At 33.6% G+C, this 18713-nt stretch overlaps 4 protein-coding genes across 6 annotated transcripts in view; 2 read left to right on the forward strand and 2 right to left on the reverse strand.

Annotated features, from left to right (window-relative positions):
• Positions 1-22: 22 nt before the first annotated feature.
• On the forward strand, positions 23-9264 carry LOC111004139 (probable 4-coumarate--CoA ligase 1). The gene is made up of 9 exons (XM_022275009.2): positions 23-287; positions 2979-3189; positions 3633-3779; positions 4947-5147; positions 5509-5617; positions 6605-6831; positions 7368-7546; positions 7834-7989; positions 8976-9264. Exons 1-9 carry the CDS (start codon positions 75-77, stop codon positions 9246-9248), a joined length of 1716 nt encoding a protein of 571 aa, XP_022130701.2. The 5' UTR covers positions 23-74; the 3' UTR covers positions 9249-9264.
• A 29-nt stretch (positions 9265-9293) lies between these two features.
• Positions 9294-11245, reverse strand: LOC111004140 (serine/threonine-protein phosphatase 4 regulatory subunit 2). Its single transcript, XM_022275010.2, has one exon. It carries the CDS (start codon positions 11091-11093, stop codon positions 9699-9701), a length of 1395 nt encoding a protein of 464 aa, XP_022130702.2. The 5' UTR covers positions 11094-11245; the 3' UTR covers positions 9294-9698.
• Positions 11246-11666: 421 nt separating this feature from the next.
• LOC111004141 (uncharacterized monothiol glutaredoxin ycf64-like) lies at positions 11667-13127 on the forward strand. The gene is made up of 2 exons (XM_022275012.2): positions 11667-12052; positions 12234-13127. The coding sequence occupies exons 1-2, from the start codon at positions 11797-11799 to the stop codon at positions 12413-12415; spliced, it is 438 nt and encodes a 145-aa protein (XP_022130704.1). The 5' UTR covers positions 11667-11796; the 3' UTR covers positions 12416-13127.
• Positions 13103-18713, reverse strand: part of LOC111004138 (alpha-actinin, sarcomeric) — a 34319-nt gene continuing 28708 nt past the window's right edge. For all 3 annotated transcript variants that reach the window (XM_022275007.2, XM_022275006.2, XM_022275008.2), the window contains 9 exons: positions 18322-18507; positions 17595-17817; positions 17305-17493; positions 16996-17123; positions 16719-16897; positions 16169-16291; positions 15460-15566; positions 14230-14388; positions 13103-13784 (listed from right to left, as the gene is read on the reverse strand). In XM_022275007.2, coding sequence (XP_022130699.1) covers positions 14230-14388; positions 15460-15566; positions 16169-16291; positions 16719-16897; positions 16996-17123; positions 17305-17493; positions 17595-17817; positions 18322-18507 — 1294 coding nt within the window. In that variant the 3' untranslated portion in view covers positions 13103-13784. The remainder of the gene's footprint in view (positions 13785-14229; positions 14389-15459; positions 15567-16168; positions 16292-16718; positions 16898-16995; positions 17124-17304; positions 17494-17594; positions 17818-18321; positions 18508-18713) is intronic.

The following is an 18713-nucleotide window of genomic DNA, read 5'->3' on the forward strand; positions in this document are numbered from 1 at the left end:
TAAAATCTAATTATCAAAGAAAACTTTTGCGTCGATCGTAAAATTTCCAGTTACAATCTATTACTTGATACAATATGTCATATAAAATTGTAAATAGAATTATTCCACGCAATTTAAATACCTTTATATCAAATCATATAAGAACATGTCCATCAGTACGGTATTTATCTTCGAATTCGGAAAAAAATGTGCTGAATTCCCCTTACGGTGTGATAAAAGATGAAAATGTAACTTTGACGAAACATGTCTATGGGGAAGCTGGGTTATGGGAAAACTCCCCTGCTTTGGTAAGTAAAATCTTTAATAACACGCATTAAAAACATGAACAATTTGGATATTTTTATTATTATATCGTTAAATTTATTGAAGTTATACTTCTTTTGGCGCGTTAAAAATGATGAGAGTAAATTTTACGATGCGTGCGCATACCGTCCCAAAATCCGACACCCTGAAGTTAGCAGTTGTCAACATTTTAGTTTTTTCTATTGTTAGTGTCGTTCTTTCTACAAACGTAGAATAAGGCGAAAAATAAAAAAATATCTGGTTACGCCAAATAATTATAACGCGTGTACATAAGTATTAAGTGCACACACGTTTTTAATTAGATAATTTGTTGAATCTAATACATGATGTATTCAAGAAACAATTGGGGTGCATGAAACAGGTTTTTCAACCTTGTAAAAATCTAAATATTTAATAACTTTGTTCCTCCAAGCATCTTTGATTATGCATCAACCATCTGATTATCTCATACATATAAATACTTACTTGAATTATAAAGAAATTGTTAAATTACTTTTATTTTTTCAACTTTTCGTAAGAGATGGGCAAATCAAATGATCACATAATAATGCATACGCACACAGTTACTCATTTCAACATACACTTCAACCAATAAAATGACATACATATTTTTAATTATTATCTTTTAAAATTGTTATTATGATTTTTAAATATTTATTTATTTATCACTACATTTTTCTATCTTAACAGTAATTACTAATACGATAGAATTCCAAAATCCCACACCAACTATTCTAGATAAAAACATTAAGAAATTAAACTTATATTCCTAAATCTATCTATCCATAACTAACAATATAGCTGATTGATTTCACTTTCTTCCGTCCGAAATGATTTTCTCACAATTTCTGTACTGTACCTGTACTGTATGTGCTGATTTTGGATAAGTATAAAATAATATATAGACGGAGATCGAACTCCTGACCCCTGGATGACAATCGCACAAGGTTCTCATTGCTCTGTAAAGATTGTAATTCGATACTATGTACATATATACATATTTGTGTAACGTAATAGAACTAAAAAAACAGATTTTTAAAATCGGGTAGGTAACTTTACATTTTCGTTCTCTCATATTAGTAGAATATTGTCTCAGTTGGTTAAAATATTATTTTGTTTCTTATTAAAGTATGATTTACATTCGAATTTATAACTAAAACTTACATAAACAATTAAAATATGATTGAAGCTTTTGTGTGTTGAAAAAAAAAAGATTGAGTAAGATCAAATAATATATCATTTGCCTAGAAATGTACAAAACATCCTCATAATATATCTATATATATATATAATGAAAATGGTCTTTGTTTGAGGCTCAATCACGCCTAAACCACTGATCGTATCGAATTCTAACGTTCCTTCATTTTTTTATTGCTGTTTTACTTTTATGAACATTTATCCCGCTAATTGCAAGCGTTTTGTCTTGATTCTTTTGTTTTCATGGATTTCAACGGAGTTTACTAAACGGATAATGTTCTTTTACATTCAGCTAAGAATCTACTTACAAACTTCCACGCATCCACCCACCAACTCCCACGCACCCCTGCACACCCACTCTCATTTTTTTTGATAAAAATAAAAAATCTATGATCGAGTATCACTTGAGAACGGCTGGACCTTTTGGGTTAATTTTTTTTTATTGTCTTCAGAATTGTCAGGAGAATGTTTATATGTAAGAAAATTTTAAAAAAGTCTGCTAATACGTTAAAAATTTCGATGATAATCGAAGTATTCCAATTTCTATAGTTACTCATCACGAAATCTCGGGAACTATAGGACTTAAAAATGTGAAACTTGTTAGTAATATTACTTTCGTTATGTAGAGGTCTTTAAGAAAGGATTTTAAGAAATTCATCCCCCAAAGGGGATTGCGGGGGCGTAATAATGAACAATTCCCGTTTTTAAACTATAGCTCCTATAAATTCCAAATTTGGTAGGAATCTTCTGTAAGAGATGTAGAAATAGTCTATGAACGAATTTTACGGTAGCTCACCCCACAGGGGGTTGCGGGGGTGGTTTAACAATGAAAAATTTTATTTTTTAAACCGTAGCTCCTACAGACTCCAAATTTAGCTAGAGTCGTCTATATGTGATGCTTATTATTTTTATTGACCTATAAAAATGTTTCTTACAAATAATATACATGGCAAAACAACGTTTGCCGGGTCAGCTAGTAGAGAATTATATAACAATTTCTTAGACGATTTTCTTATAACACGTATACAGTAACTATTAAGTGTAATAGTCAAGGATAGAAGCAACATTATTATAGCTATTAGTAAGATTTTTTCATTAGAATTTTCTTTTAGGCCTCGTGGATTTCATGGCCTTTCTAGTAAAACAAAGAGAAATTTTATTTTAGTTGAAGTTTATGTTAAAAATTGTTTTACAATATACCATAATTTCAGTTTCTAGGTTACTATACTAAAAAAAATACACTTAGTTAATTGTAGAATTAGATTAGTGTATCACTACACATTAAATTCTCGCCGTCATAAAAAGGATTGGTATGTGAAAATTAATAAAAGTCTTATCGTAAAAACATTACACGTACAACGTACAAACACGTACAAACATTGTATACGTCTCAAAAAATACGCGCTAAAAATATGTATACTTAACCTGTATTGGTCAGAAATAAGAAATGTGTATTTTGATAACATTCTGTGTCGCAGACTTGTGCAGCATCAGGTCGCACCTACACGTATGGAATGACAAAAATGTTAATCGAAAAATGCGCAAAAGGTCTCCTAAGCGAATTGAAGCTGTCTCCCGGTGACAGTCTTGGTTTGATTCTTCCAAACATGCCAGAGTTTGTAGTACTGGCTCACGGTGCAATGGAGGCTGGTCTGGTAGTGACCTTTATTAACCCCTTATATACACATGGTAACTGTTTAAATACATATAATACTTAAATTCACATATAATCTACTCTATTATTGATCATCAGTCGTATCTTTCTTCTCTTCACTTTGAGAAATTGAAATACAATGCAAAATTTCGGCGAGTTGTGAGTTAAATTGAGGGGAGTTAATGTTATTAAAAACATCAATAAGCAATAAGCAAGCTTTTTAGGTCAGGGCCTCAGATTTCTGTATCTGTTTCATGGTCAAGCTAATTGGCAAATAGGTGATCAGTTGTCTGTGCCTGCCGTCAACTTTTTGGGTCTAAGCCAAGCCGGTTTCCTCACGACGTTTTTCTTCACCGTTCGAGCGAATGTTAAATCTGCACATAGAAAGAAAGTTAATTGGACAGCCGGGGATCGAACCTACGACGTCTGGGATGACATTCGCACGCTGAAGCCACTATAACAAAATTAAATCTTTCAGATGAAATTCTACGTCAGTTTGCGGACTGCAACGTAAAGGCCATTGCTACAATTGAGATGTTTATGCCGGTCGTGATGGAAGTCAGCAAATGTTTAAAAGACTATAAAGGCACCATTTGTGTTGGTGGAGACGGAGATAAAGTTCGAGGTAACAGATTTAGGATCTGCTACTTTTAATGGTCCTCAATGGACTAGGCTATCTCGCTCTTACAACTTAATAAACAACATTAAAGAAAAATATATGTATCGCGTTCTTAATAAAATTGGTGAAGTCTTATTTTCGTATATATTTTCAGCATACATGTTGTTTTAGGACTTATAAATAAATACATTTGGTTTTTGCAAACTGATAGCTTAATTTGAAGGATAAATACCCGGCGCTATTCTTACGATATCTTGAGAGGCCTTTTTATCTTTAATTACTTTCAGAAAAACGAAATTTTCATTTTCGATTTAAAATTTTTCATATTCACTAACAATCTTAAACAACATCGTCTCAAACCTAAGGACAGGTTAAAACGGAAAGTTTTTTATTGTGCAACATTAGTTATATAATTATAAAATTATAAGTGGTATTTAGGAATTATTGTAAGGGCAGTTTGTACACTTTATTTTCGAAATCGAATCCTAGTGTGTGAAGCTAGAGCACTTTCCTTTTAACTTAACATCCTTTTTATAATGTGCAATAAGTTTTTATCTTTTCCTTTCTATCTTTCATAAATAATTTTGACGTGATATAGTCGCTAAGAAATATGTGTTTATTAAATAATCCTATTTTTTATTAATATAAAAAAAATATTAAAAATAAGTTTAATTATTACTCCACTAAAAGTCTCATAAGAAATATCTCTAGTACGAGTATATCTTAATATGTCTTATAAGAAAGTTTAATTTCAATTTAAAGTTAATTCGTTAATCAATGAAATTTGATCAATCCCACACCCCAGTTTCGGGAACTTACACGCTACCAGAGGTGAAAGACGTATAAACTACTAGGAGGTTCCTTTCCCCGCAAAACAATAATGTAATGGTCGGGTTAAAAATAAAGAAATGTTTCTCGCCTCTTCGTCTATTTGTCCCATTATCTATTGTTCTGTAACATGAGTACATACGTGTTTTCTACGCACCAACCTTCTATATGGAATTAGCTAACTTCCAAAAATTGTGCTATTTGTTAAAAGAACCTATCAAGCTCAGACTGCCCAGTTATCGTTGGGGATCTCGAAGAAAATACAGATAATGCAACCCCTTGGGCGTGGCATGTCATAAATATATTTTCCTTTTATTTATTATATCTTGTGCTTAAAAATTTCAGGCATATATGGATTCCAGTCTCTTCTATCTGCGGGTCAGGGAGTCGAGCTTCCTAAATTGGACGCTGACGATGTCTGTCTGATCCCTTACTCCAGTGGAACCACTGGTCTGCCGAAGGGAGTCATGCTAACTCATAGAAACCTAGTATCTAGTGTAAAACAACTGTGCAGACCCGAATTCATGAAATATAAGGGCGCCAAAGGTAAGTAATTTTACAGAATTTCAAGGAATATTAATTTTATATTAAAAATATTCTTTAATGTCAGTTATACGAATTTCCTCAAACTCCCCTTTGGAGTAGAAACTCTTGGGCCGTGGGGTTCAAGTGCACAGGGGACAATTAACGTCTGGTAGATAGTACCTATGACCCAGAGCTGTCGTTTTCCTCGCTCAACGAATAAGTATCGCAATACAGCAAGGAAATGCTGACAGCATTAAAGGCTCACTGTCAAAAGCACCAAAATTTTAAATTTGTTTTAATTTTCGATTTAATTTTTTAAATAAAACACTAATTCTAAAGAAGAAGTTATATAAACCGATAAATAAGTGTATTATCAATTTAGGTACAGGAGATACGACATTGACGCTACCACCGTTCTTCCACATCTACGGCTTCAACAGTGTTTTGAACTATGCCCAGGCTATTGGCACTCATCTTGTTTCCATTCCAAAGTAAGTTTATTTCACAACCTTGTAATGCCGGTGAACTTATTTTTTCATACAAAAGTTATATCAGTAATACAGCATTGAATAAAAATAGTAAAAAATTAAAATGAAAAAGTTATGTTTAGGTAGGTATTTAAATGTATCGGATAATCTGTACTCATAGATTGGGAGTGAACTGACTTGGAACTATAAAAACGAAGCGGCCTTTCCATATTAATGTCATGTAAAAAATATAACTCCCTTAAATGGAAAAATAAAAGGCTCCTTAAGTAAAAGGGAAAGATGTACTTTTTGGATACCTTTCACTAATAATTTTTCAGAGCGAGAATAACAAAAAAAATCCAATGAATGGCCATAAGAGTATCTTTCCATTAGTTGGTTCCGAAATTAGAAACGATAAAATGATAATTTCATAATGTAATTAACAGAAGTCGCCACACAAGAAAGAGTAGGGTTTACGGTCTATGAAAGTGTTTTAGTGAAGGTCATCGACGCAATAATGTTGCTTGTCAAAAAAAATTTAAACGGAAAGATACAAATATTTTGGATTAACTATATACTTAATGTGTTTGTGTTTGTGTTACATGCATGTATCAGTGTCTACTTTGTTGGTGCAACAAATAAATAAACAAATTTTATGGAGGATGAAATGACAACATATTGGAAAGGCATGTCACATCTCTCTCGTCTCATCTAGCGACGTGGTCGGCAAGGAAACATTTGGAGCGGACAATCTGTTTCCACCGGTTTCTGTCCATCTCTCTTTTAAAAGTGTGTAGTTTAAAGGACGATGAGTCTTTCACTTGATCGGTTTATTTGTCTACCACCCACGATCAATTTAGCCAAGTTCTCAAACATTCTGCGCATTGTATGGCTGAAATAAGATATAATTAGCTGTTGGAATGTAGCGACTAGTGACTCCGTGTCTATGTCACATCTAATCCAAATCTCGAGGCACCTTAAATTTCAACGAATTTGTTCTATTATTTGCAGATTCACACCCGAGGATTATCTAAAAGCATTGATCGAGTATAAACCGAAAAATCTTTTCGTAGTGCCATCATTGTTAGTATTTCTAGCAGGTCATCCATTAGTAAAGCGGGAACATTTGGCGTCAGTGGAATCTATCACGGTTGGAGGGGCACCCGCAACTGAAAGTATTCTCGAGAAGTTTCTTGATAAATGTGGAAGGACTAAAGACGAGTTGGTGTTGTTGCAAGGTACCTAATTATCCTTTCTGGTCAGACCTTCACGTATTTCCTATTCACATTAAGAATTTAACTTAAATTTGTGCTCATTCCGTTTTATATTTAGATAAAAGGAAACGAATTGGTTAAATAATTATATTTTAAGTAATTAAGTTTGTTATGGAAGTACACTATGAAAAGAAAGATGTACCTACTTAAAATTAATAAAGACTGTTTTTTTTATAAAGTTTAAAGTTAGTACTTAAATGCTTTAAGAGAAAATTGTGTCTATGGTCTGCAAAGTAACTTCAAAAGCGCCTTCCATATCTATTATCATATATTGAACTTCATTAAAATTAGGTTTTGTTTAAAGATTTCGTTAACTAATTATTAAATTGGGAACTTAAGTAAAAGACCATGTAGGTATGCTAATAACATCGTAATTTATAACGCTGTGCGAATATATTGTACAGGTCGGTCTTCCAACTTTTGCTAAAATTGCAGGCTTAAACTTTTGCCTACTATCACAATTTTGCTATGCTGTTGGATGTATTTTGTTTTTGCTTCAGGTTATGGTATGACTGAAACGTCACCGGTTATATTAGTGACTCCTTATTTCTATCCACATGACAAAGTTGGTACTATTGGCCAGGTAGTTCCTTCAACACAAGTAAAGGTTGTCTCTCTTACCACGGGCGAGGCACTCGGTCCTAACGAACCTGGTGAAATATACGTTAGAGGAAAACAGGTGAAGTATTAACAAATTCACCCCTTTAACAATCCATCCATCAGTCCATTATCAGTCATAACCAGACAAAAATCGTATACAGACGCTTTATTGGTAAAAATCGCAGACTCGCGTTTGATTTCGGACCTAGTAGGTACCTTAATTAGACTTGGATTTGGATTGTTAAATTAGAGATGTGATCTAAACATAATTTGTTTCTTATTGTTTATTACTTTTATTACGGGAAACAAACTGTGAATTGACGTGTGACGTAGGTAGTGTGGTAACTAATTGTAATTTTAAAATAGGTAATGAAAGGGTACTTTAAGAACGAAGCTGCTACGAAGGAAACTATAGACAAAGATGGGTGGCTGCACACAGGTGATGTTGTTTACTACGATAAAGATGAGTACTTCTATATTGTGGACAGGACCAAGGAGTTAATCAAAGTTAAAGGGAATCAGGTAAGCAAATAATATATGCTATTAATGTCAAAAACCGCGGCCCTTGCACATTATAAAGCTCGCCAGTCAGGTCAGAAGGTTTTGTATATAAATGTATGGATGTAAGGATATTTCACACTGCACTAAATTACTAGATATATAATAGGGTGAAACCTAATAAGAAACCACGAAATGAATCCTTACCGTTGCATTACGTAGTTACGGAATGTATGTGTCGCAGCCTAGCAGCTAGCTTAAATAGCCGTTCAGTTCAAACAGCCTAGTTGTTTAACTAAATGGCGCTGTTTTGACAAGCGGCCTGAAAAGATATTCAGCCGCAGCGATTGTTACATTTAATAAACTGGCTATCATTATTTGGTAGAAATAAAAAAGATGAAACATATGATATAAAAAATATTTCTTTTCAAATTAAATTGCTATTAATAATAATACAGTTGAATTCCTATTATTATTGTCACAACACTCTTCTATTGTACTTGTTGTTTTTCATTAAACTTAGGAAAACATCATCAAAGTTGAGGTTTGCCGACGCCATATTTTCAGTTTGAAGAGTTTCGTTGCGAGTTTGAGTTGCAGAAAGTGGAATTAAATTTAAATTAACATTTAAAGAAACCACTTTTTCACCGGATTGAAGCTATGTATTATTGTAAACTTATAATTATTTAACATAATTTTAAATTAACAGTCAACAGGCTAGGTAAGTAATGAAACATCGATCCAAGTCATTTGCCTAGCTGTTTTATTAACTGGCTGAACATCTTTCAGGGCGCTAGTTAAACGGTAAGGCTTTAAGTTGAACGGTTAATTAACTTTAAGCTAGTTGCCTGCGACATATGCACTAATTAATTAACTATGGTTAAGATCAGAGGTTTTAAATGGAAAAAAATTGTTAAGCCAGTTAGCTTAGTGATATTTAAAATTCACAGGATACCAAGAAAAATTGTGAGATTAAATTTATTTTATAAATGCATATTTTTTACTATCAGGTTTCTCCAACTGAAATTGAAACAATAATAATGGAACTACCGGAAGTAGCTGATGTAGCCGTTATTGGTATTTCAAATGATAGAGATGGAGAAGTGCCAAAAGCATTTGTTGTACGCAAACCCAACCACCAGCTAACTGAAAAACAAGTTTACGACATAGTTGCTAAAAAACTTGTTAAATATAAACATTTAAAGGGTGGTGTCGAATTCATAGATGCAGTCCCAAGAAATGTTGCTGGTAAAATTATGAGAAAAGATCTTAAAGTAAAATAAAGATTATCAAAACTAATATGGGCCTCTATTAAGTGTGTTGAAAAACTTGCAAGATCTAAACTGTTCTTCTAAGAATTCATAATTTTAATGTACCGGTTTATCATTTGAAAACTGTAGTCCATATCAAATTACTGTGATATTTGTTCTTACAAAACTATACATTGGTATGGTCATCTTATGTAAGTAAAAACTAACAAAAGGTTAATGGTTACTGTACAAATAAAAATTATTTTGGAAATCATTTATTTATTATCACCTATCTCAATGCTGATTCAATACAACAACGGAGATCATTTTCATCACAATAACTGACAAGTCTATTAAATTAATTTACAATTATTGTGAAATGTTTCACTGTTATTATCATTGTCGAAATAATTTGTCATTGATATTCAGAAGTAACTGTAGTTTAATTAAACATCAACATCAGTTTAGTTTGAATATATTACTTTATACTTCTGGAGTTTCTGTATTAAGTGGAACATCAACAAGTTCTTGTTTCTTCATATCCTCTTTTTGTTCTTCAGGATTTTGAGTGGGTTCTTGGGCAATGTTTGGCTCAATTGGAGGTTGTATTTCAGAATTAACATCAGTTATTGAATAATTTTCAGATGAAATAACTTCAGTTTCTTTAGAAGACAGAGTGGTGGAGAATGTGGAGTCATCTTCTTTTTTTTCTATATTGGGTGCTGGTTTCTCATCCTCTGACAATTGCTTGGGAGAGTTACTATTACCATCATTGTTCTCACTTGAAGATGAACTTTCTTCACTTGAGGAAGACGCTTCAGATATATTCTTAGGTTCAGTCTCATCTTTAGTGCTTACATCAGAGCTGCTTTCATCAGTAGGTTTTTCAACATCTGTAGTAATTATTGGCATAGTTGGGTCTATATTTTCTTTACTTTCTGTTTCTGCTTTTTCAAGCGCTTCTTTTTGTAGTTTCTGTTCAGTCATTTCTGCATCATCTACCTTAATGTCTGGTATCACAAGTATGCGTTCAGAAGTACTATCTTCAGTCATCTCTACATCGATTTTATGATCATGACTTGCTTCAGAAACAGTGTTATCACTATCATTTGATATCAAAACACTAGGCAATGCAGTTTCAACAACTTTTTGTCCCTGAATTATGTCTGAATTCTCAACAACATTTGGTTCAGGGGGCGTCACTGACTCATATTCAGTTTTTTGCCTCTCCTGGTTGTCTTTGTCATCTTGCTTAGCTTGCAATCTTGCTTCCAAATCATCCACTGAAATATGAGCATCAGAAGAGCTTGGTTGTGGTTCAGGTTCTAGCTTTGATTCACCCGTCTCTTTCCATGACACATCCTCCATCTCCACATCAACATTATACTCAGAATTCTTATCGGAACCATTTACCATTGCTTCCATGGGCTCACCATTTTCAGGTTCATGGTTTCTTTGCAATCCAGGTTCTCTTGTGCTAACAACTAAGATATTCTTTTCTATTGCTCTCATAAATTTGTCAACACGATTGTATTGTTTTCGCGGACATGTAAGAAGTTCGCATATTCTTTGTACTGTAAAAGGTGCTGAAGTAAATGTGTCAAGTCGTTCTATGAGACTGTTTTTCATTATATCGTAATTAAACGGATCAACGTTAGGACACGGCGGTATCTCGACGCTTGGTGTCGATTCGTGGAAGTCGGTGATTACATTCAACAACTTTTCCTTGAATAAGCTTTTAACAAGCGACCACTGGTATATTGAATCGCCGGTTCGGGCCACATATACTAAGTAATCGTTTAATTCCTGTGGTATTGTTTTGGGCTTACGCTTCATGAACTCCTCGAGAAATTGAAATACTTCTTCTGCGTTTTCCATATCGTTTAAAGTAAAAAATCTAAATTGCAGTATTTTTTCTTTCCTTAATATATAATAAGTTTACACACACAGAAAACAAAATATAATGGAAACACTCAACACTGTTGAATTAGATTGCACTGTTTTCACTTTTCTTGGTACAAGCACAGATTATGAGATTAATATCATGTCAACTGTCATGCCGCAATAACTGTAGTAACATAGAACAGCGTTGACGCTACCTTACACCTTAGAATGTGATTGTAGACCTTGCTCAATCACACTCTACTACTCCAATAGAAGAGAGAGAGAAGAAGAGAGAAATATGACGTAAAAACTAAATTGTTGTTATTAGAGGCTAAACGCGAACAATACGTAAAATCTAATACCTATTGTAATAGAATGGCATATAAAATATATATTTTAAATACGCATTTCAAAGTCAAAATTAAACGTTAATACGAATTACGAACATTATTATTTAAATCCAATCATGTAAATTTATTTCATAATTTTTTCGCAAATTGCACAGAATACAACATAACTGCCGACAGGGAAATATCAACGTACTATATTATATGAATTATCTCTACTCTACTTGGAATCACAATTCACATCTGTGATTTTCATCTGTTAATTGTTTTTGTCTACTTACAATTTTGAATATTCTAAATTAATATTTTATGATAATATTTATAGCGCAACTTGTAAGTTGTAACGCAAGATGAATTCTCTAATAAGAAGAAGCATTTACCCGCTTTATAGTAATACTTTCAAGTTATCGACGCGCTATTTCGCCGATGGAGCGATAAAGGAGAAGATAGATCAAATAGTTAAAAATAACAAAGTGGTGGTATTCATGAAAGGCATTCCTGACGCCCCGCGATGTGGCTTTAGTAATGCAGTTGTACAAATTATGAGAATGCACGCTGTTCCATATGAAAGTCATGATGTTTTATCAGACGAAAATATTAGACAAGGTTAGAATTAAATATTATATAATTTTAAGGTCTATTTATAAGACCCTAAACAAATAGTCAGTCATATTACAATTTTTGCCTATAAATGATCTTTACCCAACATAGTGTTACACTTATTGTATTTCTCTTTATACAATTAAGTCTTATATTTCAAATGTTGTAACTTACACTTTCCCTTCAGGTATAAAAGATTACTCAAATTGGCCAACAATTCCTCAAGTCTTTATTAATGGAGAATTTGTTGGTGGATGTGATATAATGCTTCAAATGCATCAGTCAGGAGAGCTTGTAGAAGAATTGAAGAAAGTTGGAATTAAAAGTGCACTCCTCACAGCTGAAGAGTCAAAGAAAGAAGGAGCTTAAGAGTGACTATGATCTGTAGGTTCTTAAATAATTAATATCCATAATAGACATTTTATTTGATGTAACTAAATATCAATGTAAAATGTGAAGGTTTAATCTATGAACAACAGGTATAATATGTATAGTATAAAGCAATAAAATAGTGAAATATTGAACCCTTGAAATGAGAACACATCAGCAATTCACACTTTAATATATAAATTTATTAGGAATACAGTTGAAACAATGTTGTTCTATAATATTCTTGTAGGTTTCTTTTATAATTAGGTTGAGCTGGTAATATTTATTGTTTGAAAATATTAAATATAGCACAATTTAAAATCAACTAAATGTTTTAATATATATCTTATATATTGTCTAATTGTCCTTGTTAAACCTGTCTAAATTATAAAATATTGAAATTTATATATTATAATACTGGTATTTACTTAATATATATTATGTAATATAAATAATAATTTGTTATTGTACATTCAAAGTGTTTAAAGTTTACTTGACTTTGGAATAAGAAGTTTGGTTCGTAAATAAAGTAATGTTTGTTTTAAGAGCTCTTTATTAATTTAGCTGTACATTCGAGTTAGTATATTTTTTGGGCACATTAATGATTCTTATTCTATATCCCACTTCTTCCTTAAAATAATATAATTGGTTGAATTAACAACACAGTCATTATTAAAAAGACTATAATATGGCAGATCATTTATTTAGAGTACTCACTCAAAAATACTCATACAAACGATGATAGTATAAAAATGATAATAAATAGATGGGCAAGGTGTGGCATCTATTGAATAAATAAGACATTTTTAAGATCATTCTTTGCTTGCAACCTAAATGCTGCATAATTACCATTAAACTAATGGCAGTATTTAAAATTTGATTTGTATAAATAATAATTGCTTACAAATAAGATATAACAAAACATTCTCACAGTATGAATGAGTTTTGATTTGGTGTGTCATACATTAGTGAGCCTAACATTAGCACCATTTTTACTTACAAATAAAATGTTTTGTGACTTCCCCTGATGTTCTCCTCGTACAAATAGATAATAATACCTAAATCTAATATAAATAGTATTAAACATACAGTTTCTTCGGATTTGAGCCAAATGTAATTTTAGGGAGTGAAATTTCACAAGTTAATGACATTTTTGGTTTGAACATTGCACATACATAACTGTTAAACAACTTATTGCAAAATTTATTCTCTTTGGTTGATCATGATTAGGGCGAAGAGATGATCAACGCAAGTGAAGTAATTTATCGCAATTTCATGACTAAGTAATCCTCCATGTTAGTAAATAAATTTCCTGATGGCGGAGGGCAGATCTTTCAAGTTTCCTCTTGCTTTCTCAAATCGAGGTGATCTGTAAGTCAATAAATGATAATCAAAACCAATTATGTAATTTACATTGCCACACATATTGTAGAATGTTTGGAACTTAGATCTTCCTTTTCTTACAAATCTATATTCTAATTTAAAAATGAAAGAGTATATTCATTTTATTTTAAAGTAGTTATTTATCAGTGGAGTAGATTATAACATACATACTTCCATAGTATATTAGTTTTTTATGATAAAATAATATTCAAATAAAAAAGAAGAAATCTTTCAAATTTGTGAGTATTTATAACAATACACATTCATGTACATATCAATTCACAAGTACAGTGCCCCGACACAAAAATAACTTTCTGTAAACAAAATATTTGGCACCCATTTAGCTTGGTGGTGTTCCAATTCTATTTGTTGAAATTTGATGTCTCAAATATTAAAATAAGTCTCTCGGTCCATTCTACACTTGATCATACTTAGAGGTCAGTTTCCCCGTAGAGTGCCGTGGAGAATGACATGTAGTCCAGGGCTCCAGGTGGGGCTCCGGGCCCGCGGTAGGGTGGCATCCGGGACACGCAGTACTCTGCCTGGTCTGGAGGCAGCTCACGACGGAGTTCTTCCGCTGTTATGAATGGCTGGGGACAAATTGGATATTAGTCAAAGTCAAATCATTTATTCCAACTAGACCACATAAAATGGCATTTTTGAACGTTAAATAAAATTCCTTCCAAAAGGTTGTTTCGTGTGGAGAAGAATGGGCAAGAAACTTCACACCTTTTTAAATAAGAATTTACAATATTTGTGTAGAAAACACCAAAAATATGTAAAATTAGATCAGCAACCATTTGATTTTATCAAGGCACTATGATTGTCCTATCACCTATGGAGCAAGGACCAGCATGTTCCCAAGCATTTAGTATTTTCATCTCAGTTGCCAAGTTGTAGCTAATAAATTAGTAAAAATATGTAAGTCTATGACGACTGCAAAACTTAACGAAATGCTGTTATTACTTGACTCGAGTAGGTTATAAACCATTCCGAACAAGAAGTATTGCATATTTTAAAACAGTGTGTTAAAAAAAATACGAACATCGTAGAAATAGAGATAATCGACAGTGAAAATGTAATTAAAATCAAAAAGAGTGTGTGAAGTGAAGTCACGTGTTATATAATAATAAGTATAATAGTTAAATACTTCTTTGGCGTATGGAAAACAAATAACTAAAATGCTGTAGTTATTAACGATAAATATTAAAATAAATCAAAAAGATTTTATTTAAATAAATAAATTATTAGTAAATACTATCACCGTCGTATATGAAATTGATTTAAAAACACCAAAATAATATTTATTTATTCACACTGTTTAATACTGTTACGAAACACGTGTTCTAAATATAAAAAATACTAGAATATATACAAATTGAACATAGTTATCGATTTCCATGCCACCTTGACCTAACTTTACGATGTCGAATTTAGGTGTTGGTGTGCGCGCGCATCGTAAAAATCACTCATCATTTTTCTTTTTTTCAATTCAGTAATATTATATTCAAATCAAATATTATTTATTTATATAGGTAACATAATGTACACTTATGAACGTCAAAATATACTTTAAATGATTCAATTTTACATTTACTGCCAGTTCTCAAATCAAGGACGTAGAACGGAAGAGAAGAACTGGCAATAAATTTATAGATTACCTTGTCACCAGCTAAAATCCTAAAGCTGTCGATAACTTGTTCTGCGGTGTCGGTGTCGGTGGATTCTCGGGTCATGAAGTCCAAGAAAGCGTCGAAGGATACGTAACCTGCAGAAATTTTTTTTTTAAAGATAAAATATTGCTTTGAGCTGGTAACGTATAAATGCCACACGTGATCTTTTCTACAGAAATTTGACGTATTCTTTTTAATGGATTTGTAAATGTTTTGTAAGAACCGCCCACGCAGACACCTAGTCTGTTAAAATTTATTTACAGCTCATTTACCTAATTTCCAAAATTTCAACTAAACATATAAAATGAACGGAAACCCTTTTGTTATCAAACTCAAAAATATCATTCTTCATATAGATAAATATGCACACTTATGAACGTCAAAAAAAATAAATTAAATTAATTGTAAATTTACATTTACAACCAGTTCGCAAGTCCATTTATCCAATCCAAGTATCCATTAATCTTCGAGAAAACTATTTAGCTGCAAGAGTATTTAGAGTAGATTCACGACAAAAAGGTTATGTTTGAACGTACAGTCGATATAATGTCTCCCAACAAGTATGCGAGATAATGACATTATTAAAGAGAAATTAATAATTGCCCATTTCTACCATTTATGGTCTCGCACTGTTGTCATTTCCTGAAATAGTCTATTATCTCTGTTCTGACTACTATAGCCTCAAATTTTTGTTCACCTGTGTTGTTGGGGTCGACGACGGCGAGTATGCGTTGGAAGTCGAGTTCGCCCTGTCGGTCCTTTCCGATGCTGTATCCCAAAGACACGAGGCACGATTTGAGTTCCTCGGGAGCCAACCGTCCTGAAACATCAAATTATTTGTAATTTTTCTACATAAAAGAATTTACATTGCTCTTTTTGTTCGAATGTAATTCTGAATCATGCACGTCACGCTCATAAAATATATATTTCATCTTTATTTTTGACGTGTCAAAGTCTAATAAATCATTGTCCCGTTACGCTCATTGTACGCTTGCGCCGCATCTATCTCTCTTCCACTCGAAGACTTAGGTATGCAATCATTTCATCAATGTTTTGTCACGTAACGTCCGTAAACTGACTTTAATGACAACTTTTTTTCTTATTAGTTTTTTTTTATTAATACGGGAAGTGATAAGTAAAAGACAAGATTGTGTTTTTTGTATTTAAATAAGAATTATAAATATTACTGAAGAAAACTAGAAAGGTCAAAATAATTAATTTAATTCTTGACGATTTTCGAAACGAACCTGTGCGGTTCTTGTCGAAGTGGTTGAAGGAAGCCCTGAACTCGGTGAGCTGTTCCTGGGTGATGCCCTTGGAGTCGCGGGTGAGGATCTGGTTCTCGACTTCGTTGATGGTTCGGTTGATGGAGGTCAGCAGTTGCTCCCAGCCCACGCGGAGGGTCTCCATCGTGTATTGCGAGTACCTGTGGTTCAGTGATTAAATATTTAAGTAAATGATACATTCCAATTGATTAAATTAAAAAAGGTTTTTAGGTGATTTGAATGAACAAATAAATGTTACCTGTTCTCGAAGATCATGCCTTCTTGCACGGCTTGGTGGATGCGCTCGAGCTCCTCGATGTGGGGCTTGTAGGCGTATACGCCCGATTCGTACTCCTTGAGACGGTGGAGCTGGTCTTCCAGGGAACCCTGGAAATATAATGGGCTTAAGGTTAGCGATATTTAAAAAATCGTATTTAAGCAAATTATCTGCAAAAGTTTTATGTTTTAATATTGACCAATTGCATAACAGTAATTGGTGACAATTTACTCTATCTAAATATCTTTGGTCTTTAACCTTTATCGAAAGACCAAAACACCCACTTCTTACCTGCAATCCCATACCGATAGCGGTGACGGCGTCCATCTGCCTCTCGATCCAGGGTCCGACCGCGTTGGCCTTCTCCGCGAACTGTCTCCTGAGGTTCTCGTTGTTCTGCTGCTTGCGGAGTTCCGCCGCTAACGTGGCGTCGCGCTGCGGCACTAGTTGTCTCACGTCCGACCATTTGCGGTTCAATTCCTGTGAAGAAAGTATCAATATCGTTATTCGCTGTCATTGGATTAATTCGCTTTACGCTTCAATTAAAATAACAATATAATATGTTTAATCGGGCAGCTTACATGCGCAGTGAGCGTGGTGTAAGGGTTCTCCAGTCCTCCGGGGATCTGGTGCTGTTTGACGATGGACTCCACTTGGTGCACGAGATTGACGATGGCCTGGTACTCCTTGTCGGCCTCTCCGAGGGTGGCCTTGAAACGAGCGTGGGCGTCCATTAGGCCGGAGATCTCTTCGATGGTGTGCACGATGAACATGTCCACCAAGTCCTCGCGGGTGCCGTCCAGCCTAATAATTCGATTCGGAATAAACTGATAGTTGCAAACAAAAAGTGCGAGCTGATGATAATATAAATTAATAAAAATCAGCTTTTACTGCATAAGACGTTTTTGGACAAAATTTCTATCTGAAGACCTAATATGTAATTACTCTAATGAATACATCAACCAATAGCGTGTATTTTTTCTCGAAGTTTTACTAATAATCAGTAATCTATTATTAAAACGCCATTTTGTCTAGAGAAGCGTTTCTAGCAGGAAATAAGTAATTTTTAATTTAAATTATTTAAGGCCTGCAATTACTGCAATGACGTCATACCCTGAAACACGCTAACGAAATATTTCCAACCTAAGCAAGGAGTTTCAACTGTGTTGTGTACCATAGACAATAATAAACAATGTTGAAATCTTGTCAAACAGCCTATTACGATACAAACATGTCTATACTTAAAAAAGTTTGTCAAACGCCATCTAGCGACAGCACACGCAAACAGTTGAAAGACTAAATACTGACCAGTTGTTGAATGGCGCGGCCCTCTTGGCAAACTCGAGGTGCAGCAAGTCGATCTGCTCCAGCACCCGCTCTGCATCGTCGAGGGCGGCGCGTCTTCGCTGCGTGAGGGCTCCGAGGCGGTCCCACTGGGAGCAGATGCGCTGGCAGCGAGCGTTCACGTTGGCTACTTCGTGATATTCCAAGGTGCTGGAGAAAGAGACAGGTGTGAAGTCATGAGATGCGAAGAAAAGCTGCCAGTGAAATGTAGTCTTAAAATTAATTTCTTGTAAATGATTGGAAGATGCAAAAATTCAGTTTAATGAAGTGATTTTGCAAGAAAAATCAGAAGGTTTCATTAGTTGCCCTGCTGTTGCTTATTTGTTTAACCTTTTTTATTTTATATAGAACAGACA

Source organism: Pieris rapae, chromosome 13 (assembly GCF_905147795.1).
Source record: "Pieris rapae chromosome 13, ilPieRapa1.1, whole genome shotgun sequence".
Taxonomy (NCBI): Eukaryota; Metazoa; Arthropoda; class Insecta; order Lepidoptera; family Pieridae; genus Pieris; species Pieris rapae.